Genomic DNA, 27,101 nt, shown 5'->3' with positions numbered 1-27,101 from the left:
ATTTATAGAGATGCAGTTGAAGGAAATCAGTGAAAGTGTGGAGTGGTTTAATCAAACATAATCGATATAGTTTGTGGAATTGTGAATTGTGAAGTTTCATAATTATAGAGCTATAGAGTTTATAGGAGAGGGATGCATGTTGCTTCTTAATGCATGTTAGTAGGACGTACAGGAGCATCCAAAGTATGTTGATCTGAGTAATACATTCTGTAATGGCAACAGCAATACAACAAGTGTGTTGCTTCCACCGACTTGCTTCAGATTGCCACCCTGCATGACGTGTGATTTACAATGCATGTTTTACCTTAATTGTTGATTCAGACTACCAAGAGGCAGAGAGTCATATTTGATTGCATGATGTGAGTAGAGGTCAGGTCGAGAGGTCAATTCAGATCTTTCCATAACATTGGTGAAATAGTATAAAACTTCAGTTTCTCAATAAACTAATCAGTTGCAAGGTCAGGAAGGTCATCACACACTCGACCTTGACCTTTCAACAACTTTTGATACTTCCATTCCTTCTTGACCAGACATGAGCATGTACATATAAAATGGAGAACTATGTAATTTATAATTCTGTAACTGAGATCATATGTAAATGATTGTGTATTGAAAAAAATAAATGCATAAGCATTTTTCTCAGTCTCATGTCATGTCTGGTTAATTCTTATGGAAGTGAAAATAACCTAGCTAGAGCTGCACTTGGTGTTTGTGTGTTGTAGCAGAAAGCTGACATAAACTGATGAAATAGTTAGGAATAATTAGTCTGCACTCTGCTCCTTAACATCCCTGAAGTAACATGTATGTTTCTGTATAGAGCAAACTTCATGTTAACTTGTGGCAAGATACCCTTCTCTGTGTATATGTACAACTAGCTGGTCTGTATGAATTGATGATCTCCATGGCTAGCCCCAGGAGACAGATTGTAGCCAATAATCATTTATCTTCTCATGCATTATATATCACTGAGAGTAAAACATTTACGGTTGTTCAGAATTGTGTCTCTGAGAATGTATTTTAATGCCTCAGTATACATAGTGAGTTATCAGAAGCATGCGGAAATGTATATACCCAGACTGTGAGTGTGTCTTATTCTGGAGCAGTTGTATCTGCCTACACTTGTTTTCAGTTTTCAGTGAACTGCTAAATAAGACTAAGTTTTCATCATTTTACAGGTAATGTTGATGTGCTATCTCCGAACATTGTGGCCAACCTCAACTATGATGGCCCCCCCATGAGGTCCCCCTCCCCACGTACGATGCAGAATGGTAATGAGATGCGGGGACATCTAGTGTAGCTGCCAGCATCGGCCCTACAGGATGCAAAGAAACAAATATATCCTGCTTTACTTCACCATATCTTCAGGACAAGATCTGTAGAAATCTGAAAGGCTAGAGTAATACCAGTTTAAGTAGAGATATTGTTGAAGCTGTATAATGAAGTATTATCGACAGCTGCCAGAACCTTGCTGATGTGAAGAATTGCTGTTAATGATGTTTATAGACAAATTCTTTCATTTCATGTAGATATGTGTAAGGAGGCATTGGACTGAAACTTATTCATATATTAACCAATTTATAAGGTTCTTTCTTATATCAAGGATCTTCTTAATACAAACATTGAAAAACACTTTTGATGAAGTTCTATTTGACATGATGTTTGGAATTTCATTTGTTTGAATTTATGGAAGAAAAAGGAAATATGTTAATGTTAAGTTTTGTTGGTATTTTTCTGAAAGTTTCATTCATGTAGACTTGATAACAAGGTACAGATGACAGCACAGGTTGGCCAACTAGTGGACGATGAACATGATACTGGTCAAAGTTCAAGGACATTGAGTGATACAAACTGAATCCTTGATTCACCATCTATGCATAATTCCACAGATTTGTGGCTTACTGAGTGCTTTTGTACTTTACAACTGCTAAACTAGCAATCTTAAATGAAATTCAAAGCTATATATGGGATCTAGAGAGTGTTAGTGTTATTTTAAATTGAATTTACAACAGTTATGTTTATGTGCAATATTTGAATTTTCATCTCAGATTCATAGCTTTGTTATTTCATTATTGACTGCAATGCTGGTAAGTGCTGAGTGTTGCAGAGTTGTATACTATGCACGCACCAATCAAGGGCTGACTGGTGCAAGACTTGGTCAAAGGGAAGCAACTCTTGTCATGAGATGCAGTAGAACGATAACTTGTGCAACTAAGTCATGAAGTGATATTGACATTCTTCCAAGCTGACACAAGACAGTTGGTGGTCATATGATTGTTGTGTTTTATGAATGTTATAATTAGTATAGTAGTCTCCATTTGTTTATATCACATCTTGAAGAAAATCTGTTGACAAGAATGAGTTAAACATGGGATTTTGTTCAAGTCATCAATGTGCCATTGTGAAACTGATTCATTGAAACATTGTGATCCGTAATGACACATATTTCATGTTTGATTGGCCGGTCGGACACAGCTCATCAATAATGGTGCTATCGACATTTATTCTTTGTAGATTTCACTTGAAACTGTGTGAACACATGCTTGGATGAATGTGGAATTTTATTTATATTGTCATATGTTGTGTTGAGATGAAAAGCTTTAAAAATCCTAGGGAGCATGTTGCACATTATTGGTAGTTATGTGCATTGGATGAAGAACCTAGAAAAGGTTTTCAAAACAAATGAGAAATAACATATTCCATTTAACAAAAATATACTATTTATTATCAAATTCTATTAGCTGAAGTTTGTAATTTGTGTTTTAGAGTGCACAGTGTCTGTTGTTTAGTGGTGTAGTGGTGAGACAGACTTCCTGTATATATCTGCAGAGTGTAACATATGTTATTTTTATATCACTCTACACACAGCTCATTCTCCTGTTGTGACACTGATATGATGAATTTTTGTCAGAAATATTCATAAATTTTTCGTTTGTGTTTCTATAAAAAAAAAATTATTGTAGATATTGAATTTCTTAGACTTTAGTTTTAATGAAGGACATTGTTTTGAATGCTATTATAAATTCTGTAAGCATATTTTCCACCAATGTCATATTTTGTTCCCATGTTGTTACATATCCAACTTTACCATGGTTGAAACTTCTCACGTACTTATATGATATTTCTTTGTAAATCATCACAGCTATACTTAAAATGCTTAATATCGAATGAAGAAAATGAGGACAATGAGCCAGATCATAGTTTTTCGCATATTTCTTTTGACATTGTCTAACACAGTTGTCTATGAGGAACTAAGAGGAGGTTGTCTTTTAAATGGACACAGTATTTTTTGGGTTCACACTTCTTTTTCCTTTGAACTCTGTGTAGGATCTTCTGGAAAAGGAGAGAAAACTTATGTGGTTGAAAAAAACCAAGAAACACACTGGATCATAAGAGTGACAATCAGGTTGAAGCTGTTATATATTGTGAAAGACGCAGGTGTACCATGAGAAGGCAAGGGTACCCTGAGGTTAGAGCATTCACCATTTCTGAAAAAGGCTGGGGTACCATGAGAGGGCAGTGGTACCCTGGGGTTAGAGCATTCACTGTATGTTTCTGGAAAAGGCAGGGGTACCATGAGAAGACAAGGGTACCCTGGAGATAGAGCAATTACTATGTATTTCTGGGAAAGGCAGGGGTACCATGAGAAAGCAAGGGTACCCTGGAGTTATAGCATTCACTGAATATTTCTGGAAAAGGCAAGGGTACCTTAGGGTTCCAGCATTCATTATTTCTGAAAAAGGCAGGTGTACCATGAAAAGGCAAGGGTACCTTGGCGTGAAAGCATTCACTGTTCCTTGAATAGGCAAGGGTACCTTGACGTTAGAGGTTTCATTGTTCCTGAAAAAGGGAAGGGCACCTTGAGATTACAGCTTTCACTGTTCCTGAAATATGCAAGGGTACCTTTTAGTGAGAGCATTCACCGTTCCTGGAAAAGGCAAAGGTAGCTTGAGGTGTTGAGCTCTCATTGTTCTTGAAAAAAGGCAAAGGCTCTTGGAGGTCAAAGCTTTCACAGACCCTGGAAAGGGCAAGGGTACCTTGGGGTTAGGGCATTCACGTGGAAAAGACAGCGTTTACTGCTTGTTTAAAGTGTTCACCTGTCACGAAATAGTTTCAGTGTCTTACATTCTTGCCATAACAAGCTTCATATAACTGTGGTACTTGTACCAGTTGTATATAAGTACTCATGTCTTCTTGGCAGTGTTGCCTGTAGATATAGTGTGTTTTCTATGAAGACTGAATGCTTTAACTCAGAAAAATGGCCATTGAAATATGAGCAAAGCTTGGCTGTGGTAGCCAATAATTGTGATGTATTTCTAAGGTTAACAGGTCCACACACAGAAGTTCCATTGTAAGGAGGACTTCACATTTTAGAGAGAATTCTTAGCAATGAAAGTTTAATATATCAGTTGTTTCTGAAAGTGTAGACATTGTCTTCATTTGTTACATGGTTAGGTAGCAGAGGTTAGCCTTCAATACCTTCCCTGTGTGATGTCCTGTGTCTATAGTGTACATACCTGTATTTAACTGTGTATTTAATGTACAAATGTAGCCGTGCATCAAACAATGTACATTGAATGTGTGAGAGAATGCATGATTTTCAACTTTGTACAGGAGATCCAATATATCAGTCACAATTGCCTTTACTTCTGTATACCACTTCTGTATACATCAGTGTCATTTCTGTATACAATACCACCATCCCAGTGAGTGGTCATGTAACAGCATGTGTTTATAAACATGCTCAGAAAGCTATCTTTTAACAGAGGTTCTGTTATTCTGCTAACCAATACATCTGTCTCAAAGGAACTGGTTTGTTTACTTAGGGGGGTCAGGGGTTATTGTTTGTGTCCATATCAATCAAACAAAAGGCAAATTATGACATCATCTTGGAGCAGAAATAACTGCTGAATTTGATATTGTTTGGGGTTTTTTATACTGGAGCCTTTGAACTGCACCTTGACATAGAAATGAATTCACTATGGTAGAACTCATTTTCATTCTAAAATTGCTGAAAGAGATTTCGATATTTTCATCAGGGGAATTGACCCACCTTATGTCTGGGCCTCTGTTTCTGCAGCCTCTGTAAGGCTGGCCTGCAACCACACCAAACACATCTAGTCACACATGGATCACTGGCTTCTACCTACCTGCATTAATTACTGATGTGTATCATAACAATTGTATCAGTAATAAAGTATATTTTGATTGTCTAGTATTTATAGAGTCTGTTGTGCTTTTTGTTGTAGACCTATGAGCGAGTGAGTTTAGTTTTACACTGCACTCAGCAATATTTTAGTGATATGGCAGCGGTCTGCAAATAGTCTGGACTAGACAATCCGGTGATCAAGCATGAGCATCAATCTGCACGATTTCGAGCCGATGACATGTGTCCACAACATCAGTGAGCCTGATCACTCAATTTGTTGCCTCCTATGACAATCATAGTTGCCAATTGTGGCAAGTATTAGTTGCTGAAGACATATTCTACCCTGGATCTTCATGGGTCTCATAGAGCCAGGACTCTGAGGAGGATGCTAGTTTTGGGTCTTCAGAGCTTGTATAGACCATACAGGTGCTGGTTCCATTAACTGACTACATTGGAACAATTTCACTGGGGACATGTATAGTGAACCACAGAGCCGGGTCATGCCACCTTTTAGCTTTCCACCTTTTAATTTGTGTTATTGTTAAAATGCTTTGTTTACAGGCACCTTCAGTAATATTGCGTCAGTACTACAGTTGTCTAGATAATCAGATCTGGACCTGACAACCTTGTGATTGATGTCATTACCAAGTCCAGCAATTCAGCCACTATTGCATGAGATGTACCAAGTCACAGGGCATGATGATCCCAACTGTTTAGATGCCTCAAAGGTCAGTCATGCTATTTGATGGACATGTTAGGCTCCAGTCTCCATCGCAGATGCTAATGACCAAGTTACTGACAAAGGAATTACAGTGTTTTCCATGGATATACCATGTGAGGGGTATTTTCTCCTTTTGTAGACAAACATACTTATCAGAGCTGAACAACATTATAGAAGCCATCTATTGTGGTCTTCAAGTGGCTTTGCAGGTTACATGTTGAGGTAAACATATCTGACAAGAAAGTATGTATCCTCTGCAGTTACATTAAGTATGTATTTTTTGCGCCCATTCTTATCAATATACAACAAAATGTTAGACAAACGTTAAACGTTTTCAATAAAATGGTAGGGGATCTTCCATTTCGAGTTGAACATATTTTAAAACCAGGGTTAAATACCGTGAATGGATTTAGAAAATTATTATTCCATTCACAACCTGCTGACCTTTTGGCAAATGCCTAATTTCGAAGGGAACGTTGTCGGTACGGGTATACAGATGCGTACCCTTAAGACAAAATCCAGTCACGAACCCAACGTACCCTAGCAAAAAACAGAATCACAATATCCTAGCCAAAATGATATTACTAAACAAAAAACGTACCCTACGACGAATCCGTTCAGCACCCATTCTTGAACTGTCCACATAGAGCAGTTATTTTCATTAATGGTGTGTTACGATCAGTGTCTCCGTTCAGTCAATGAGACAACCTCTCACTCCTTTCCTTTTCTACCTTACGATTTACAGAATTGTGTTAGTTGTAATCACTTCAATGGTATGAAATTAGAGTGAGTAACCTTTAGTTTTACGCCATTTCAGCAATATTTTAGCAATACCATGGCGGTGGACACCAGAAATGAGCTCAACACATTGTACCCATGTGGGGAATCGAACCCGGGTCTTCGGCGGGACGAGCGAAGGCTTAGACCACTTGGCTACCCAACAACCCGTATCAAATTAGAATGTGGTAATTTCCACATGAGCAATGACTGTCAAACCTGGTCTCCTGTCGGTTACCATACAGACTTGACACCTCGTAATAATCGTTACTGTATGCAGGGGATAGACTAAAGGTACATCCTTTCATGCATAAGCATTCACTTCAAGCATGGGGTGCGCACCATGCCTGGATATGTGGAAAGCATCTCACATATTGCTACAGTCTAAGCAAGCTTGGTCTGGGTTGAATTCGTTACACTGCTCAGAAAAGGACTGTAGCGAATAATACTGAGACCAAGTTTACTTAGACTGCATATTGCAACAAATGAAGATATGTTTATATTTGGCGACCTTTCTGGGTAGACGTCATCTACTCTTTGAGTTTTGACGGTCGTCATGGATTTTAGGGAAAACAGGCTCAAGACCTGTGCATATCCTGAAAATATGTTTTATCATGATGCTCCCTATAGTACTGTGCAAAGGTTTTCTGTTTTAATCAATCCAGGAAAGGTCACGTCGTGTTAGAATTGGAAATCCTTGATGTTTGTAAGTCATCTTGGACGCCATCTTGGATTTTTTCGGAATATTGGCCCTCAAAATCGGGCACACACCAAATATATGTTTTGTCATGTTATTCCTCAGCACTTAGCACATTTTGTTACTTTAGCCCGCCAAAATCTATTCTCATTGTTGGCCACTGTACCGTAGTCTTTGAAGACAAGGTCCGTAACAGCTCTTTATGTGAACTCCGTGCATGCGACATTGTGTTCAAGTCTTCACGTGACACAGCACGCCAAAAAACAGCTACCACCTCCATAACTCCCCACTGGGATCAGATGTACCAGTGAAGGTTCGGGGTAGAATAGGCCCTCAGCTACTCATGCCTGCCATAAAAGGTGACTATTCTTGTCATAAGAGGCGACTAACGGGACCGGGTGGTCAGGCTCGTTCACTTGGTTGACACATGTCATCGGTTCCCAGTTGCACAGATCGATGCTCATGCTGTTGATCACAAGATTGTCTGATCCAGACTCAATTATTTATAGACCACCGCAGTTTTGCTAGAATATTGCCGAGTGTGGCGCACACCTAACTCACTCACACTCACTCAGATCAGGTGAAGCATAACCCTAGAAGGATTCTGCACTTCCACTTCCAGTCAGTGGTCAAAATCACAGCATTGGAAACAAACGAACTGGGGATGTACATGTAATCATTTGCGATTTTCATAACTACGTAAGCTTATATTTTCTCATATATATGTTCCATGTGCCGCCCAACACTGACTATAGCTAAATATAAACGGAACAGACCATGAGAAATCGTTGTGTTTTCATTACTTAAAGTATAAGCTGTGAGAAGAGCCACGTAACATGGCCACACCTGGCGGCAGGATTCAGGGTTGTATTCCATGGAGGAGCAACAGGTCTGCATGGGACGACAATTGTCTGAGTTGGTATGCTGGGCTTTATCAAACCTTTCATTGTTGAGACTGATGACAGGCTACATCGGCTCGACGCGGTTCTGTCCCAAGAACAAGATGGTCAGGGAAGAGTGATCGCCTATCGCAGCATGGCCTCCTTTCACAAAGCACTAAGGTGATGGTAGGCCACTAGGTTAACCTTAGTGCAATGTTAAAGAATTGGGGTTAAGGTTAACCTTTGTGCAATGTTAAAGAATGGGAGTAAAGGTTAACCTCAGTGCAGTGTTAAAGAATGGGTGTTAAGGTTAACCTTAGTGCAGTGTTAAAGAATGGGAGTTAAGGTTAACCTTAGTGCAGTGTTAAAGAATGGGAGTTAAGATTAACCTTAGTGCAGTGTTAAAGAATGGGAGTTATGGTTAACCTTAGTGCAGTGTTAAAGAATGGGAGTTAAGATTAACCTTAGTGCAGTGTTAAAGAATGGGAGTTAAGGTTAACCTTAGTGCAGTGTTAAAGAATGGGAGTTAAGATTAACCTTAGTGCAGTGTTAAAGAATGGGAGTTAAGATTAACCTTAGTGCAGTGTTAAAGAATGGGAGTTAAGGTTAACCTTAGTGCAGTGTTAAAGAATGGGAGTTATGGTTAACCTTAGTGCAGTGTTAAAGAATGGGAGTTAAGGTTAACCTCAGTGAAGGTTGTTTCGTGAAAGGAGACCCACTAAGAGAAACTGCAACAATTACAGTTTCACGAAAACTATTTCGTTGGCACTCAAGTGGACCATCAATGGCACGTTCAGAGACAACTTGCTTGGACATACGTTCACAGTCTATATGTGCTGACAACAATCTGCCCAGTCACCTTCAAACAGCCAAACTGGGTGCAGTGGAACGCAGGTGAGTGCAACAGCTTGCCGCGTTCGATTGCATGTTAAAATATCGAGCAGTTCGGCATAATAAGAATGCTGTGCGCTGTTGAGGAAGACGTTGACCTGTGCAGCATTTCAGGCAACTTTGAACAAAGAGATAACGACAGTGGTGCCAGATAATGTTAGGATGTCTGCATATCTGTGACTATAGGGCATGGAGTCAACTGTTTCTTTGCTGAATTACGCCCGGAAAGATATGACCCTCATGCCACGTTGTACCTACAAAACCTTCAGGTCAAAGGTACATACAAAATTCAAGATCACTTCTACAGAGTATGACTTGTAGATAGAGATGTATCAGACAATATTGTCAGTAGAACAGAACTGAAGGAACGTTCATATAAGGGTGTCAGAAAGATGTAACAGCAGCGGTTAGTGCATCAGAGGATGAGGAAGAGCAGGATGTCAATGAACCAACTCTAAGCACCTCCAAGTCCTCTGATGACGAGATGTTGGAATGCACAGGCATTGCAGACACTCAAGCACCAGTCTCCTCCGCCTAAGGTGAAAGAACCAATGAGGAAGTCTGCAAGGGCACTCATACCTTAACTCCCAAATCTGTAAACACAAATAATCTGAAGGTGATTTCTACTGGTCATGTTTCTGATCATCTGAGCAGTACGTGGAGTACACTTGTGTACATGAGTGCGAGACTCATGAAAGTTGCAATACAGGAGGTAAGTAAGGCACTAAAACAGACAGGCACGATCTAGTAATGGTGTGTATATATAGTATATGAAATGGCTGGTCATTTCAGTCACTTGGGTCTCAAAACCCATGAATGTTTTAAATGTGCTTCCACTTAAATTAGTTCGTATTCAGATATATGGAATATATTTCTTTCCGTTCAGCAGAGATGTTGAATGGGTATTGTGTTCATAAAATGACCAAACGTATACTGTTCAGAGTAATGTAGAGTAGATATTTGTAGCACAAGGAACAATTCCAGTGCCAGGCAGAGGCCTATTTATATGGTTATTTTGTAAACTGAAAATACTGAAGTCGAAAAGACCACATGGAATATTTGCACAGGGTCGGGGTGTTCGGAACATCAGCAATATTCCAACAACATCACGGCGCCGGACACAAGCAATAGGTTTCACACAACACCGATGAGTGGAACCAAACCCCGGTCTCCGGCGTGACAAGCGAAAGCTGCTAATAAGCACCAGGCTACCCAGAGACTTGCAGCAACCATTTTCATACCTTCCCAAGTTATGTCCCCTGTGTAGAAAAATGCATAGTACCATACGAGCTTGTACCAGTTGGCACGTGCATGTATGTCGTGCAAGGGGTTCGAGGAATCGCTGTGTTTATCAAGAATGTTTGTCAATATATAAACAGCATTACGGGATATTAGAGTATGTTGGAAGGCTAAAGCTACAAAATGCAAAGTCTGCTAAAGAAGAGGGTAACCTAACCTTATTCAGGTCAAAACGGGTCGAAACCCCTGTATCTAAAAATAACCCACGTGAACTCTTCCGCCATATTTAGAAGTCTGGGACACGGATATGACGTGAAGTTGGGTCGTAACAAGACATGATCATTGTTGTGTAGATTGAAATTGTCCAACATTTTGCCAACGAACGCAATCGAACAAATGTAAGTGTTTCATTTCCATTCAGACATGTACCGGTACAACTAAAATGACCAACCGAGGGCCGATTTTCTCCGCCTGCAACAATCAGGGGTAGAGTACCTTTGCCGTCTCGAGCGGTGGATTCTGCCTGCCTATCATGCATGTCATCCATTTTACAGTATGTTTTACTTCATTTCTAATCTCGCTATTGATCGTTGAGTCGTTTGAAATATATACGCAGTAATATGTGTAGTTTCAAGACAGGTCTGAGATAGTCTGTCCGATAAATCAAGGCTTGTCACTGATCATATGTGTCTTGACCGTGACCTGTCACGTGTTCACTCTCACCCGTCGTCTCAGATTAATACAAGCGAACTTGTTATTTCCTAGGTAAAGCGGAGACCTGTCCTCAACTACCCGTCCCAACCACCCCAACCAAAGTTTTAGCATGGTATTATTTCCGTCCATTCTATACTGCATTAGACATAATGTCTGTCACGATGATCACCTGTGCTGTGTATTATAACGTGTATGATTTATCATGTCACCCCATCCCCCAACCCTCTCACCTCCCCACCACACACACACACCCAAACCCAGCCATAAATTTCTAAGGAGCTACACTTGCTACTACTTCCAGACACATTTTACTGATATGTGACCTGTCAGCTCTGATCTGACGACACCTGTGGATTTCAGTGGACCACTAATAATTAATCCTGAGGGTCCTGAAAAATACTGTACAGGTGTACTGGCTTGGGACCAGTTATAACCGTGTTCCAATTATCACCAACACCTGGCTGTAGCGCTTGCGCAGACAGTTTTACTTGGACATCCGTAACATTTCACACACTGACACATCCCAAAAAACGATAGGTTACAAGAGTTTGTTTTCTGAGTGAGTATTTAACATTGTAGACGTTACAAATATGAATCCCTTGGAAGACGAGACCCAAACACGTCGGGATATGTCACATGACCATTAGCGTGTTGACATGAAATTTCATAAACGATGAGAATTGAATGAATCATCCAGGCTGTATTGTGAATCTATGACTTGACAATTCAGTCCATAAAAAGTGCAGATTTTAATTGTCTGAACACACCCATAATGCAAACATTCAATCACTTAACTTTGAATTGACCAAAATTTCCATCTTTTTTTATGGACTCGACAGATACCATGCTGATGAATATAACTCAATTTTCACCTTTATGTTAACGTTTTTCCCCCGATAAAACAAACATTGCGAAATTGCAAACTACTACTCGAAATGTCAACTTTCATAAGTTAACTCCGCCGAGACATCTCCATATTACCATCAGCTTATATCAGCATCCGTCAGCATTCACAGTGAGAGCGCATTTTGTTCTTTTAAATTTCTTTTTTTCAAAACAAATTCCAATTATGAAATTTCTTCAATATGTAATGGTTTGAAACACAATAGTTTAATTACCAAGTTTATGTCAAATTAGGTGAATAACATAAACAATTTAGAAATGACAATAATTGGCCTTGTTAGTAGTTTGGAAAGCACAATATACCTTACCGTGGTTCCTGTTGACGGTGTTTCGCAGAAACACGGTCGGCAACGGTAAAAAGCAGAAAACATCGGTGAATAACTGATCTATTACCAAGACAAATTTTATTTCATTCTGTTAAATTTTGGAGCAAATTGTTAAAACAGCTTAAAATTAATAAAATGGTGATAACTGGTCGCTAGCCAGTAGAGTATTACACTTCAGTTGGTTACTTAATGGCCAGGAATGAATGGGACTGGTGATCCCATATGCAAGAACTCAAAGTTGTGAGACACAATATTTAAAGGTTCGGTGCACATAGGTGGTGCATCCACATCCCTACAATGAAAGTTGGGACAGCCCAGTTGCTGAAGAGTACCCACAGGAGGTATAGTTCATTAATGAGATAATTAATTAAAAAGACATTGATCATTGAAGAGCATTTATTGTTTTCAATAATTATAATGAAATAGATTATCAGAGAGATGCAGGGATTGTGAAAGGAAACTTTGACAATGGGCCATTTTCAGGATTATTATCCTTTTCCTGAATTTAGAATGGGGCACTGCCCTTGTATCAATAGTAAACTTACAAATTTTAATGGGCTATTTTTCATTCTAATCTGCAAAATGGCCCATGGCCCTGCCTTTCCCAATCCAAGGATATGGAGCAGGAAGGTCGATATTGCTAGTTGTTGAAGATCTGCCATATAATGGTGATTGAAAGGAGCAGTCAAAGGTTTTTAGATACATTTATACATTAAAACAGTTATTGCAATCAAATGTTATGTTTTAATGATAATTGTAAACCAAAAGTCACTGTGTTCTGTAATCTGATTGGTTGAAAAACATGATCAAATGGTATTAGATTCCCGGAAACTGGAAGACTATTCACTGCGTATTTACACGTAAACAATTGTTTTGTTGTGTCATCAACAGTGGTGACGTAATTCAAATCATATTGTGACGTAAAGTTAGAATGACGTCACAAATGAGCAACTCCAGACGTTACCATGGGAACCAGCTGAAACGGCCAGCTGATGACACTTTACTGCTGTACTCATACTCGATGTAAACGAGTGCAGACAGTAAAACCCCTTTGGTTTACTTTTTTGTTTACAATGTCGATAAACATCATGTGTTGGCCAATTTCCGGGTGTTATTGAGTATTTGAAGCACGGGAATATTTCATTTGAAACCTCTGGCTGACGCCGTCGGTTCCAAATGCATTCCCGTGCTTCAAATACTCAATAACACCCGGAAATTGGCCAACACATGATGTTTATCTCCTAAATCAATTACCATTTCCCATAATTTTGTGTACAATATATATTCTTCAAACGCTGATTTTAACTTTCCATTGTTATCAAGTGTCAAGGGGATTGTACCCTACAGGATACTGAATTGTATTATATATCTAGCATTGTTTTTTGCTTAAAGCTAATGTACAATTCAGTCTCACTGATCAGTTTAAGCAGTTAAAGGTTATTACCATGTAAGGTATAAGTATTCGCTTTGCCAGAACCTTATTTGTTACAATTAAATACTTATGACTCTAGACTTGGGTTAGCTAAATTTAGAGCAGAAAACCACGGGCTGCCCATTGAAAAATGACACTGTTACAGTATTGCAAGATGTAACAGATATTCTTCATCTGTCTGTGGTGACTCCACATTATTTTACTGTCTAACACTAAATGCCCCTAGACATCAATTTCTTTCCCAATATTAATATTTCTGTAAACATCCTAATATTGAAAAATTTGTTTATCAAGTGAAATGTGATTATTCACCACTTGACCTGAAAGTTATAAAATTTATCAAAACTGGACTTTGTTCAGTGTTTTAAAATGCATCAATATGTTGTTTGTTCTCTATGTCTCAGTATGTGAATTTTTATAATAAAATATCTTTTCTGTTCTCAGGGCTCAGTTACGTAGCTAAACCCAGATGAGCTAGGGTTAATTCATTCCGTGTGATGGGAAGTAAGATATGTTTTCTATGCTGATTATCTACTCCACTGCCTCACAACTGGGAGTCTCACAATTGTTAATTCCCACAAATGAGAGTAGCTATGGGCAGAGGTCATATCAATCAGTGAAATAACTTATGGCCATAACTGCTCTTGATGTAGGTAAGTGATGTAGGTAATAGTGAGTGTCAGTCAGTAGCTGCTCTTGAAGTGCTATTGGTATTAGTAAGGCATGAGAGTTACCTCCCTTAGACTGAGATACAGTTTTGAACCCTGTCAATGTTATTTTGTATCAATCATTGCAAGTGAGAATTTGAAGGAAAACCCAAGTTCTATGGATAGGCAACTTCTTATTTGGAATGAGTGTGACGTTTCAGTGTTGGCACAAGTAACTTTGTCAGGCAAGTTGATATCACCTGCTCGATAACAGTCTTGGTACCTACACCAAACTGAGTTAGTGAGTTTAGTTTTACGCCGCACTCAGCAATATTACAGCTATATGGCGGCGGTCTGTAAATAATCGAGTCTGGACCAGACAATCCAGTGATCAACAACATGAGCATCGATCTGCGCAATTGGGAACCGATCACATGCGTCAACCAAGTCAGCCAGTCTGACCACCCGATCCCGTTAGTCGCCTCTTACGACAAGCTGAGTCGCCTTTTATGGCAAGCATGGGTTGCTGAAGGCCTATTCTTCCCCGGGACCTTCACGGGTCTACACCAAACTGTGAGTATGACAGTTACACCAAACTGTCATACTCATTGCATAAAGTTGACTATCCATAGAACTTGGTTTTCCTTCGTTTTTACAACTTCTGAAATGCCTGTCAAAAAAGTGGAAACTTGATATCCATAATTATTCTCTAGAGATACTAACGTAATGAAAGTGTTATTCGTACATACATTGTTGAATTTGGATGTTCTTCACTATAGGGCATATAGTTTCAGACTGAACAAACTTAATGGACCTTCACCAGATAATGTTTGGAGAATATGCAAAAGTATTTGAAACTCTTGGAGATAATGAGTAAATATAGCTGAACTTATAGTTTTTAAGAAAGACACTGAGTCACTTTGAAATCTCTGGAATTGGTGTCCCACTCTGGTACTTGATCTGAACATTTGGTAGAGCAGATTGGATCATTATATATATGTATACAAGGGGTTGGTATTGCAGAGAATTTTCATATTTTGATATATTGTGATTCAGAAGTATATGGAAAGATATATTTGCAATATGTATTGCGACATTTTGTAAGAAATTTATTTTTTAACAAAAGTCTACTTATAATCAACTTAATGCTTGATATATGAGACAAAAGAACAACAAAATCACTGTGCTTGTTAAAATTTAATGAAAACTTTTAATGATGCCTGACAAAATGAAAATGTCTATGATATTTGGCACAAATGAAACAAGCAACAGAACAATTTAAAAACAGGAAATATCCAAAGATTTCCGAGTGTTATTGTAAAGAAGTTGCCCAAATTCATTAAATAATACTGCTTTTCAGTAAGTGTATTGGAACTACATACCGTTTTCATGCCTGAACCAGTAAATACAGGTAAACCAGTTATTTTTTGCAGACCTAATATATATCCCTAGTCCATTTCTGTGTTCAGAAATGTTTGTAAACATAGTCAAAATGCAGAAACATCCAAGGTACCACAAACATGGGAAGAGCCATATTCCTTTACGAATATCTGAAATTATATGTAGTTGCTCTCATTAAACTGAAGGTTAGTGGTATTGTGCTGACAGTACAGTGTCCCATTTTGGTTTTAAATTGTCTGTATTTGACTTCTTTGTGTCTTCTAGTCCTGTGTAAGCTGGGTCTAATTTGCTCGTTTCCTAGGCACACTACCGTGATGCTGTTGACTCCAAACCATGTGTGAAGCGCCATCTACTGGCACAAAACGACCACTACCAGACAGTGTCACGGACCACAAGGACAGCAAACGACAACGAGAAGCATCTTCAGATTCCCAAGAGTAAGACGTTTTTGATATCATTATGGTGTTTTGAGTGCTCCCTCTTCAGTAATGATGTGGACAAGATTCCATGGACTGTACATCTATGGCACCTTGAAAAAATCCCTGATGTCAATATTAAGAATTAAATTATGATTAAGATAATGTGAGTGTATTCAGTCATGGAATATTCAGCTGCTGTACTGGACTGGATAGTCTCAAATTTTCAGTGCCATCTTTTTTGTTTTCTTAACTATGAAATACACCTGTGGAGATCTAGGGTAGAATAGGTCTTCAGCAACCCATACTTGCCACTAAAGGCGACTATGCTTGTTGTAAGAGGTGACTAATGGGTTCGGGTGGTTAGGCTCACTGACTTGGTTGACAGATGTCATCGTATCCCAATTACGTTTATCGACACTCATGCTGTTGATCACTGGATTGCCTGGTCCAGACTTGATTATTTACTGACTACTGCCCTTAGCTTGAATATTGCTGAGTGTGATGTAACACTAAACTCGCTCACTTACTCATAGTTTATAGCATAAACCTTTGCAACACTCTTGTGGACCCCTTGGTGAAGAATTCAAAAGGTCACCTGAATCAATTACTTTGATATTTGTGAAGTTTGAATGTTTTTATAGGATTCTTCATGTTGCTCATATCAACCAAGGCATAATAGTTTGGGTATCTCACTTGCTATTTTACTTATTTCATATATAAAGATTTGTATTATCCAGTTTAGTATTCTGTGTTTTTTACTAAATAATGTAAGAATTATATTTTAGGTTTGAAACTTTTGAAAACAAAATTTCAGTTGAATTGATACGTTTGAAATACTCTAGCAGAGCAAGGCTTTTTTCATGTCTTTTGCTTGCCCTGCAGCTTCTGAGACAAATAGAAGACATGTGGATATCTGGGGCTGTGGGAATGTTTTTAAAGAGTGTAACTGAGTTCTTAGTTCCTGCAAAACAGATACGTTGTAACATTTATTTTGGGAATGTGATATTGTACGGCCACTGTGAACTAAACTGGAAGGTTGGCTGAAAGTGAAAGCTCAAAAAGAAATTAATTTTAATAAAGAAAGGATTCTCACTGGTTTTCCAGAAAGAAATTATTAACCAATAAACATAATTGTCTTGATTTTGAAAAAGAGTATCTTTGTACATACACAGAAACAATTGCCAGCCATCCTAACATTGATACACGAAGTCCAGGGTTATTATACTATTACTAGTGCGGCTGAAATGTCAAACAGAGTCAACAGGGTCGATATTTTTCACAAATTCTTGTCTTCTTGTCATTCTCATTTCATGTAGTTGTATTGTGTGATTGATACCAGTATTTACCTCAAAATAAAAGTTTAAAGGAGAAAAAAGGTTCTTAGTAGTGTGTAAATACAAGTATTAAGTGAACTGTCCTGACATACATTGGGCAAGCTAATGTCAGTTTTAGCACATGAGCATATAGAGACCCTGGTCCCACTGATGCCCAGAAGTTTGGACATCTCAGTTGTCATCTCATTGACATGTATTGTGTGAGCCTTAAACACTTAAAGAAATGAAAGTAAAGTGGTTTGGGGCATTAAAAAAGATAGTTTTAACAAATATTAGAATAACTATGTTTTTCCTAATTCAGAGTGAGTGAGTGAGTTTAGTTTTATGCCACACTCAGCAATATTCTAGGGATATGGTGGCGGTCTGTAAATAATCGAGTCTGGACCAGACAATCCAGTGACCCAACAACATGAGCATCAATCTGCACAATTGGGAACCGATGACATGTGTCAACCAAGTCAGCGAGCCTGACCACCGGATCCCGTTAGTTGCCTCATATGACAAGTTAGTCGCCTTTTATGGCGAGCATGGGTTGATGAAGCCCTATTCTACCCCGGATCTTCATAGGTCCCTAACTCGGCCTTTTAATTTGGTCCTCAAATCATCATACAGGTATTTTACAGATAAAAACAACAAAAAATTGCATATGAACAAATTTAGAAACATTTGACAACTCACGTCACAATCAAGGGGTGTCGTATCAATTGTGCAATTGACAATCAAAACTATGAATGAACCGGTAAAAATAGTAAAGAGTACAAGCATGAAAAAAATAATAAATCCCTAAATCAATTGTTTTGTATATCAATTAGGATAAAATAAAAAAAGAATGAAGGGTGTAATACATTTTTCATGAAATATGTTTTGTATGCGAAGTGACTTTTCAAAACATTCGTGAAGTCTAAGTCAACATTCTGAATGTTTGGTGACAAGTTAATCCACAGACTGGGTCCTCCTTAACAAAAAGCTCTATCACTAAAATTCTCTTTTCTAGTTAGTGGAATATCTAGCCCTCACAAGGTGTTATGTCTCAGTGCTCTTCAGGGGTTGTAAACTGAGATCACGGATGTATACTGGAGTCAGTAGGTTGAGAGAGTTGAACTCAAAGATCAGACTCTTAAACGTGATTCTTTATCTGATGAGGAGCCCCTGGAGAGGGTTAAGTACTGGACGGAGGTGTTCTGCGCCTCTGGTCCCAGTAATGAGGCAAGCAGCACAGCTCTGGACTCTTTATTATGTTTATAATTTGTCTAGTGATTTTGCTGATAAACCTTAGAGGAGACTATTGCTGTACCGTTAGCGTCATGTCACAAAAACTTGGATGACAGACATACCTTTTTATGAACACAAGTTGTTGAAGTAAGACTGGAAATCCTCTTGTTTGCGTCTACTTAGTTTGAGAGATTTTAAACTTGTGGTAGACTTAAAAGAGTGTCTTCCAAATATTTGTTATAATTGTCAATGAAAATGTTTGTATGGCATATAGAAATAGATTTGCTTCTGGCTTCCAGTTGTCCATTGTTAACAGCAGTCAGCAGTTAGCTACTGGCTTCCCTTGTTAAGTGTAAACCTCTGATTCCTTATCAACCTTAGTGTTTCGAATCTACATTAATACCCAGACACCTCGCCTTCAGGTCAGTTCTCATGTAAAAGACAATGTCTTACATTATAAAAGTGACCATCTATAACAGATATTTAGTTGCCATTTCCAGACGGTAAATTTTATGAACAAAACGGCTACATTGACACAAAACTGATTCGCTTATCCGCATGAAGCTTTGATCTTCAGGTGATCATCTGTAGTGAAATGTGAGAGTCCCATGTGTCCTGACACAAGACGAGATCTGCTAATCCGGATTAATGACCAATCAGCAGGGTATTGGTGGTGATTAGTAAGCATGTCCAATACTGAGTGAATTGTAATTGACAAATCAAAATGACCATGCTATTTTGGAAGTGATGATACACAAGATATGCATGCTGGCTACTGTTTAAACACCGAAGTCAGGATGACAGAAATCCAGATATCTGGATTTCAGTCATGTGGATGATTTTCACCAAAACAGATGTGTCCAGATATCCAGGGTCTCCTTGTAGATATATAGCTATCTGTTTCCTAGTTTTCATTCACTTGATAATGGAGTAAGGAAATACTCAGAAATATTGTGTTCCTTATTCCACAGAAATTAACATGTATAAATTCACCTTCCTTTATAAGTTCCTAATGGAGGTAAGGTGTTCTGACATTGTGATTTTTTGTGTTGCCAGCCCGTCTGACCCACCTGATGAGGAGGTGTTCCTGGACACGTCTTGGCTGTGTGAGTATGATACCATTGAAGTTCTTCTTTGAGATTATTTCAACACTCAGGGATCAGATTCAGAGACCCAGATAAGCTCTTCAGTGAAAATACACATATTGTGACATAGAAAGTTTCCAGATATACATTAAAAAATTATTGTTGCGTACCAATTACACATAAAAAATGTTAGATATGCAAAAAGATTCATTCAAACATATAGATACAGAATGTATTTATGAGCATCGTTTGCAGGATTTCTGTCAAGCTGTAGTGTTAGTATAGAACTAAAGTTGTACTGTCAGTACAGGATGAATGATTTTTTATGAAACCATTTCCATTGTGTTTAAGTTGCTTTTGCTTAGATTTGACGTAAGACAGTACATACAAGCTTAGTAAACTTACTCAGTGACATACTTAAGGGAGTAAAATCACTGGAATACCCATATATTTGAAAGCAGTGGGTGGCAGAAAATGAAATACCTACTCAACATTCATAATACCCACTCCAAAAAAGTACAGTGGGTACAGAGAGCTAAATCTTATCTGGAGCTCTTGGGATTGAGTGGTCGTGATCACTACTGAGGAAGAACACAAGAGTCCACCTTGGAAGACCAGCTTCTGATGTACCAAATGATGATCTCAATTATGCACCTCAGTCTTGGCACCCTTCCGTGTTTCCTCTTCAGTCATGTAACAGCTTCTTTTTTATGTGCATCTTCCAATGCTGCTCCACCCACTCCAATGTTTCTTCATCCAATCCTGACCTACCCACTCCAATCTTTCTTCATCCAATCCTGCTCCACCCACTCCAATGTTTCTTCATCCAATCCTGCTCCACCCACTCCAATCTTTCTTTCTCAATTCCAGCTCCACCCACTCCAATGTTTCTTCATCCAATCCTGCTCCACCCACTCCAATCTTTCTTCATCCAATCCTGCTCCACCCACTTCAGTTTTTCTTCGTTCAATCCTGCCCCACCCACTCCAATGTTTCCTTATCCAATCCTGCCCCACCCACTCCAATGTTTCCTTATCCAATCCTGCTCCACCCACTTCAGTCTTTCTTCATCCAATCCTGCTCCACCCACTCCAATGTTTCTTCATCCAATTCTGCTCCACCCACTCCAATGTTTCTTCGTCCAATCCTGCTTCACACACTCCAATCTTTCTTCCTCAATTCCTGCTCCATTCACTCCAATGTTTCTTCATCTAGTCTTGATCCACCTACTTCAGTCTTTCTACATCCAATCATGTGCTCCCACTCCAATGTCCCCACTCTAAAGTTCTCAATTCCAGCTCCACTCACTCCAATGTTTCTTCAGTCTAAGTAAACTTAGTCTCAGTGTATTTTGTTTCCACTCCACCACTGAATCTAACAAAACCTAGTAGAAGGTTGCGTCAGGTAACCTTTGAGTGACCAATGACCATCCAATCAAACGCGAGAAAGTTAAATAGATTTAACCAGTCAGACAACGGCTACCATTTAGGGATCAGAGGGACTTTCAAAATATTTAGGTCACTGACACCGATCTCTTCACAAACAAAAGTCCTAGTATAACACAATTATTTGACCTGCAGTATATACACTTTAGGGTTTCTGTTGACATGGTTACCATTACCTAATATTCAAGATGACATCCTTGAATATTGCCAAAAACACCATTTTCAGCCTGTTTACACACCTTTGTCATGGTTGTATGTACGCCGTGTGCATCACATGGAAGTGATCGTATGCTAAATAGTATTCGGAATCGTTCAGGTACGAACTTTTTCGAGGTAAAAAAGTTCAAAACGTATGTGCAAATGTCCACTTGGTAAGCTGTTTTCTGATTGGTCAATCTCAAAGATTACCTGACGTGACCTCCCATAAGGTTTTGTTAGGCTCAGTGGTGGAGTGTAACAAAAAGTACTGAGTCTAAGTTTACTTAGACTGATGTTTCTTCATCCAATCTTGATCAACCCAGGTTCATCCTATCTCAACCACTCCTCGTCCATCCACTGCAATGTTATGTTCTTATCCTATCCCACCCACTTTGATGTTTCTACCTTTGATGTCCCACCCATGCCACATCCATTTTTCTTAGCCACGCCTGCCCCACACTCCAGCACTACCCACGTCATCTTATTTGAGACTCTAATTCTTCCTCATGTTTCCTCCCCAACTATGATTCCTTGTTTCTGTATGTTATTGTTCTGTATGTGATCAATCGTGTGGTTTGGGTTAGAATTCATCCTTAATAACCCATGCTTGTTGTAAAAGGCAATGTGGGGATTGGAGGGTCAGGTTCACTGACTTGAGTGTGGTCAGTGTGGTGCAAAACTGAACCAACTCACTCGTGTTGTCATTGTTCTGTATGTTATTGTTCGGTATGTGAACTGTCATGATGTCATTCTGATGCCATTGCTCCATATATTAAACAAGTGTGATGACATTGCTCTGTATGTGAACAGTCATGATGTCAGTACTCTGTATGTGAACCGTCATGTTATTGTTCTGCATGTTAACAGTTATGATGTCAGTGCTCTGTATGTGAACACTAATGATTGTTTTCAGACATGGACTGCAGTTATTGCAATAAGCATATGCCTGAGATGCTAGAATCACGATTTCACGGGGAGAAGATTGTCCTCCAGATGCATGCCCAGTACAGTGTGTTCAGCAAGAGCAGCAGAGGCTACGATGCAAGTAGGGAGGAGGTAAAAATCTTCAAGGATGAGTTCCTGAGGAAGGTCTGCAGTTTACGTAACATGAGAGGTGGTGTCTTAATCATCCATGTCACAGAAAAGTCAGTGGAAAAAGGTCCATCTCTTGATGACTTTGATCAAAAGGTTGGTGAAGAACTGAGCAGAATGGTAGAAGATGACACAATGTATGTTGAAAACTATGATCGTCGCTGGTATATGGAGCAGCAGATTAATGTAGATAAACATGGGAAGACACATAATAACACACTTTTCCTGGACTACATCATTGTCAGTGTGAAAGGATCATCATCAGTATCAACCAAAGACTTCAATACCCTCGTCACATGGGATGGAAGCAAAGAAAGACCAAAGGCCAGGGAGATCTCCAGACTGTTATGGAAGAGTAACCTTCAGCCTTGTTTCCCAGATGAGCCAGTGGATGACTGTGAGTTTGTTGAAGGTGAAAGGGTGGATCTCTACGAGAGTCGAGACATTCAACTCAAGAGACTTTTTGAAAAGGACCTTGTAAAGGATCTTCATGATCACCCAAACTTGGCAGACAAGTCGCTGGCCTACAGGATAGCCTTCAGGTTGAAGGAGAAGCTGCATCTCTTGGAGTACTTAACTTCCTTTACCAAACTCAAGAATGGAGGTTCGTTCTTTTGTGGCATTGAAGAAGAGAAAATAGTGGTGATGGTGGAAAAAAGTAAAAGTTCAAAGAAGAATAAGAAGAAGAAAAAGAAAGGACAAGGTTTGAAAGCAGGAACCGAAGAGGACAAAGATGAAGTTGATTCCAGCTCTCAGCTGACTTCAGCCAGTGTGTCTGTTGGTACAATGAACACATGTGACTGTGGAAGTGCTCGTGTGGCAACTCCTAATGTTTCAGATGGTGGGTTTGCGCTGAATACACACAACTCTACTTTACAGGGATTGCATTCTGTTTCTGGAAATGTGAAAGGAGAGTTAGACAAGTACTGTACAACATGTGACAACGTAAAAATGCCAAACACCAGGGACTCTACAGATTCAAATTTAACACCAAATGCAACTAAGCAGACTCAAGATGTTTCTGTATCACCTCAGGACTCAAATGCTAAAAAAATATTAACTTCCACCTATGCACAATCTGGAGTTTCTACCAACCGTGACTCTTCTCAAGGAAATGGGAATGACAGAGAAGGTGTTGAGAATGCTAAGAGTGAAGTGCCCTCAGGACCTGGAATAATGGGATCATCTCCTGCAGATGGGGTTCTGAGCCAGGGCTACAAAACAGGTTATAATATAGCAAAGGGTGTTACTCTGATGCCCGAGGAGAGGTCAGAACTGCATGCTGAGATCCTGAAATGTGTCCAGGAAGACATGTTATGGCTGAGGAGTGATGGGAGTGTGTTAACAAGGGAGGAGATAGCAGGTGAGGTGCACATCAGATTCCACTGTACATCAGTGGTATGCCAGACATATGTTGTGGAAGTTAGGTGCAGAAACATTTTCTCAGGGATTGTCTTTTACAAACGCTGTGGCCCTGATGCATTCAGGTTGACAGGCGTCTCAGAGAAGAGACCTCGGGTTATTCGGATGGATCCAAAGGAGTGGATCCTTCTGCTGAAAAAAGCCATGGAGTGTGATAACTGTGAGAGTCCTATTTGGAAACTGAGAGCAGATGAAGGGTGACTTGGTCTGACTGTATTGGAGCAGTTGATTCTGATGCCGCATTCCGCAATATTCCAGCTGTATGGCGGTTGTCTGTAAATAATCACCCATGGAACAGAAAATCACGAGGCCAGCAGCATAAATAACAAGCATGGGTTGCAGAACAGCAAGATCTTTAATTTTTTTTTTTAGCAGTTTAATGTGACTCTGTGTGTGTGACTTTTCTGCATGGAGGCTTGAGGCAGATGAAGGGTGACTGTTATGTGTGGAGACTTGAGGCAGATGAAGGATAACTGTACAGAATGTTGTTTAGAGGCAAGTGAAGGGTGACTGTTCTGCATGGAGACTTAAGGCATGTAAAGAGTGACTGTTGTTGGTGGAGGCTTGGAGCATTGTTATGGATTGAATCTTCATGTGATATTTTGTTGCCTTTTAGTTTAATTTTATGACTTTACTGTGATTGCAGGTTGTTTTAGGCTGTTATGTTCATACTGTGAAGTCTGGAGCGCCCAGAAACTGCTTGGGACACAATGTTTTTTAGTTTTTATAAGATTTCAAAGGTTTTTAAATATTGAATTTACTGAAAGGTTTACAGACTGGGAAATGGTTTGGTTGGTGTCAACATTAACTGTTTCGGAGTGATGGAGTGTGAAACTTTGGTATAGTTTTACACCTGGCATGTAGGAATGCTGTGATTGTTTTTTGGGATGCTTTCTGAAGTCACCATGGCTGCTGAATTAAACGTATACATGTTTGTAAGACTGATCTTGGTGACACTGGTTGGTCAGACTTGACTGCACTGCACAGTTTTGTCAGTAACAGGTATGAAAAGTCACTGTGACTAGTGTTCCCCCTAGGGTTCAGAAAGGGCATGATAAATTCCATCCTCGATATCTCCAGGGTCTACGTTCTGAAAAGTCTCCACTATACCCTGGATGCATCTACGGCTCAACCCGATAAATTTATTACCTCCCTTGGCTGGCTTTTTATCCAATCAGGTGTCTACGCTGGGAAGTTGAGCGAACCAATCACAACTCTCTTTCGCTTTTTAAATTCTCTAACCGATTAAACTTGGCAAACAAGCAATGCGTACTCTGAAAGTATTAGATGGATTTCTTGCATATGTTTTAAAAAAGGTTTCGGACCTATAAAGTTGCATGTATGATTTCCTCAAATTGTGAGTTGTACGGCAAGCAAACCTTCGCAGTTGCAACTGCTACCTTTGTTGACACTGGCAAGTTCGGTTATAACGGCAACCATTCTGATTGGCTACTGTGAGAAAGCGGAGTCAGCAAAGGGAGTTAATAAAATTATCGGGCCGACCCGTAGATGCGTCCAGGGTATAGTGGAGACTTTTCGGAACGTAGACCCTGGAGATATCGAGGATGGGTAAATTCATGGAGAAGGGCACTTCAAAACTTCAAAGGGCATGTTGGTGAGGATTATTGAAAAAACAACAAAATGTATAAGAAATCAAATTGTCTTCTAATTTCAATTTTAAAGTTCATTTTTACCCTTCTCAGTTTGTATTTTGAGATTAGAATTTGAAAAAAGCATTTCAAATCTTCAAAATACACATTCATCATATTAAACAACTGCGATTGAGGCGAAAAAGGGCAGGGCACAAAATAAAAAGGGCACGGTGCACCCTCCTAAATGTGCCTAGGGGGAACACTAGTGACAGTGTTTGAAAGTATGAAAAATGCTGTCTGGCATCTTGACAAACTTTAGATGCTGCAACCGTTGACTAATCTGTCCTCTGGAATCAGTGCAACTTATTGTGATACTCATGATGACAATACAAATGACAAATCGGTTAAAGGTCAGCCATAAGGATCCTCACGACAGATATGTACCTGCCATGGGACCAGGTGCTGGAACATTGCCTAGTCAATATGAGAACACGTGAATGTCGCTGCACAGAGCTGCAGATGACCCTGGTCAGCCATGACCCAGCTCATTTACTGTAGGTGTGCGCAACATTTTTACACCTGATGTTATTGCCTCGTGTGCATTTTACTGCTATTTTAAGATGTTTGTTTACTGACGGAATGTAAATAATATTATAAGTTGTATGCTTCTCTCAAGAGTAATAGAGTCTCCTGTAGCCATCTTTGTGGCAGTGTGACGTCAGCCAGTAGGCAAGGGATGACTCTGCTTCAGGAAGGCACACATCTGACTGTAGTACCTGAGGAAGAAGTTTACAACATATTTATCTTACCGCCATGTTAAATTATGTTATTTTGAAGATCGATAAGCTCACTCGCGACTACATGACATGTAAATAAAATGGTGTCTAAAATATTCTGACAAGCTTAAGACTGTTATGAAGTGGTTGTTTATGTTTAGGTTCAGTGTTCAAATGATGCAATGTACAATGTATAAATTTAGATAAAGCAGAAGTTTAGATAAAACAGTGAAGGTCAGTATAATAAATGTGTACATGTTAAATTCAAACAGCAAAACAAATGGTTTTTGAACTCCGTGTGGTGCATGGTACATGGTACATATTATGATGTCATACGATTGTTAGTGGTACAACTTCTCAGTAGTTATCACAACAGTTGGGAATATCTTTCCAGTTGTCACTCTCCAGGTAGGTTTGACACAGAGTCATTGGCCAGTGAAATGAAAGTGTTTCATTTGACATGAAAGATAATTCTTTCTATACATAATGCACATAAATTTGATGAAGTCAGTTATTAAGGACTTATATATAGTTATATTTGGTTCATGTGTTCATTTTGTCAGATCTCTAACAGATTGCATCATTTGTGTAATGTTCAACATTGTGTACAAGCTCCAACATTTATATAATTTCCAGATAATTTGTAGATATACTCTTGTGTACAATAGCAAAAAGAACATTCCAAAAAAACTTCTTCGTTGTGTTGTTGTCTTTAACAGAATGAATCCACAGAAGTACCTCAGTGTTTAAG

The 27,101-nt window shown here is 39.2% G+C and overlaps 2 protein-coding genes across 7 annotated transcripts in view; both read left to right on the top strand.

Annotated features, from left to right (window-relative positions):
- The window catches only part of LOC137291696 (nephrin-like), a 213,970-nt gene extending 208,755 nt beyond the window's left edge, over window positions 1–5,215 (top strand). For 5 of the 6 annotated variants that reach the window (XM_067823184.1, XM_067823148.1, XM_067823175.1 and 2 more), the window contains one exon: window positions 1,176–5,215. In XM_067823184.1, coding sequence (XP_067679285.1) covers window positions 1,176–1,297 — 122 coding nt within the window. In that variant the 3' untranslated portion in view covers window positions 1,298–5,215. Of the gene's footprint in view, window positions 1–321; window positions 360–1,175 lie in introns of all 6 variants that reach the window. The other variant, XM_067823166.1, reaches the window with a different exon arrangement.
- Window positions 5,216–10,630: 5,415 nt separating this feature from the next.
- On the top strand, window positions 10,631–27,034 carry LOC137291690 (uncharacterized). The gene is made up of 4 exons (XM_067823127.1): window positions 10,631–10,750; window positions 16,077–16,212; window positions 19,797–19,846; window positions 22,382–27,034. The coding sequence occupies exons 2-4, from the start codon at window positions 16,109–16,111 to the stop codon at window positions 24,181–24,183; spliced, it is 1,956 nt and encodes a 651-aa protein (XP_067679228.1). The 5' UTR covers window positions 10,631–10,750; window positions 16,077–16,108; the 3' UTR covers window positions 24,184–27,034.
- The last annotated feature ends 67 nt before the right edge of the window (window positions 27,035–27,101 follow it).

Source organism: Haliotis asinina, chromosome 1, assembly GCF_037392515.1.
Source record: "Haliotis asinina isolate JCU_RB_2024 chromosome 1, JCU_Hal_asi_v2, whole genome shotgun sequence".
NCBI classification, from domain to species: Eukaryota; Metazoa; Mollusca; class Gastropoda; order Lepetellida; family Haliotidae; genus Haliotis; species Haliotis asinina.
Note: the sequence above shows the minus strand (reverse complement) of the source record. Positions and strands in the feature narration are given on the sequence as shown.

What these genes read in the sequence shown, in the direction of transcription:
- LOC137291690 (XM_067823127.1), top strand. Translation starts at nt 16,109, where the DNA reads ATGTGTGAAGCGCCATCTACTGGCACAAAACGACCACTACCAGACAGT. An exon ending in GCATCTTCAGATTCCCAAGA is followed by an intron (nt 16,213 to 19,796) that starts GTAAGACGTTTT and finishes TTGTGTTGCCAG; the next exon opens with CCCGTCTGACCCACCTGATG. An exon ending in CCTGGACACGTCTTGGCTGT is followed by an intron (nt 19,847 to 22,381) that starts GTGAGTATGATA and finishes GATTGTTTTCAG; the next exon opens with ACATGGACTGCAGTTATTGC.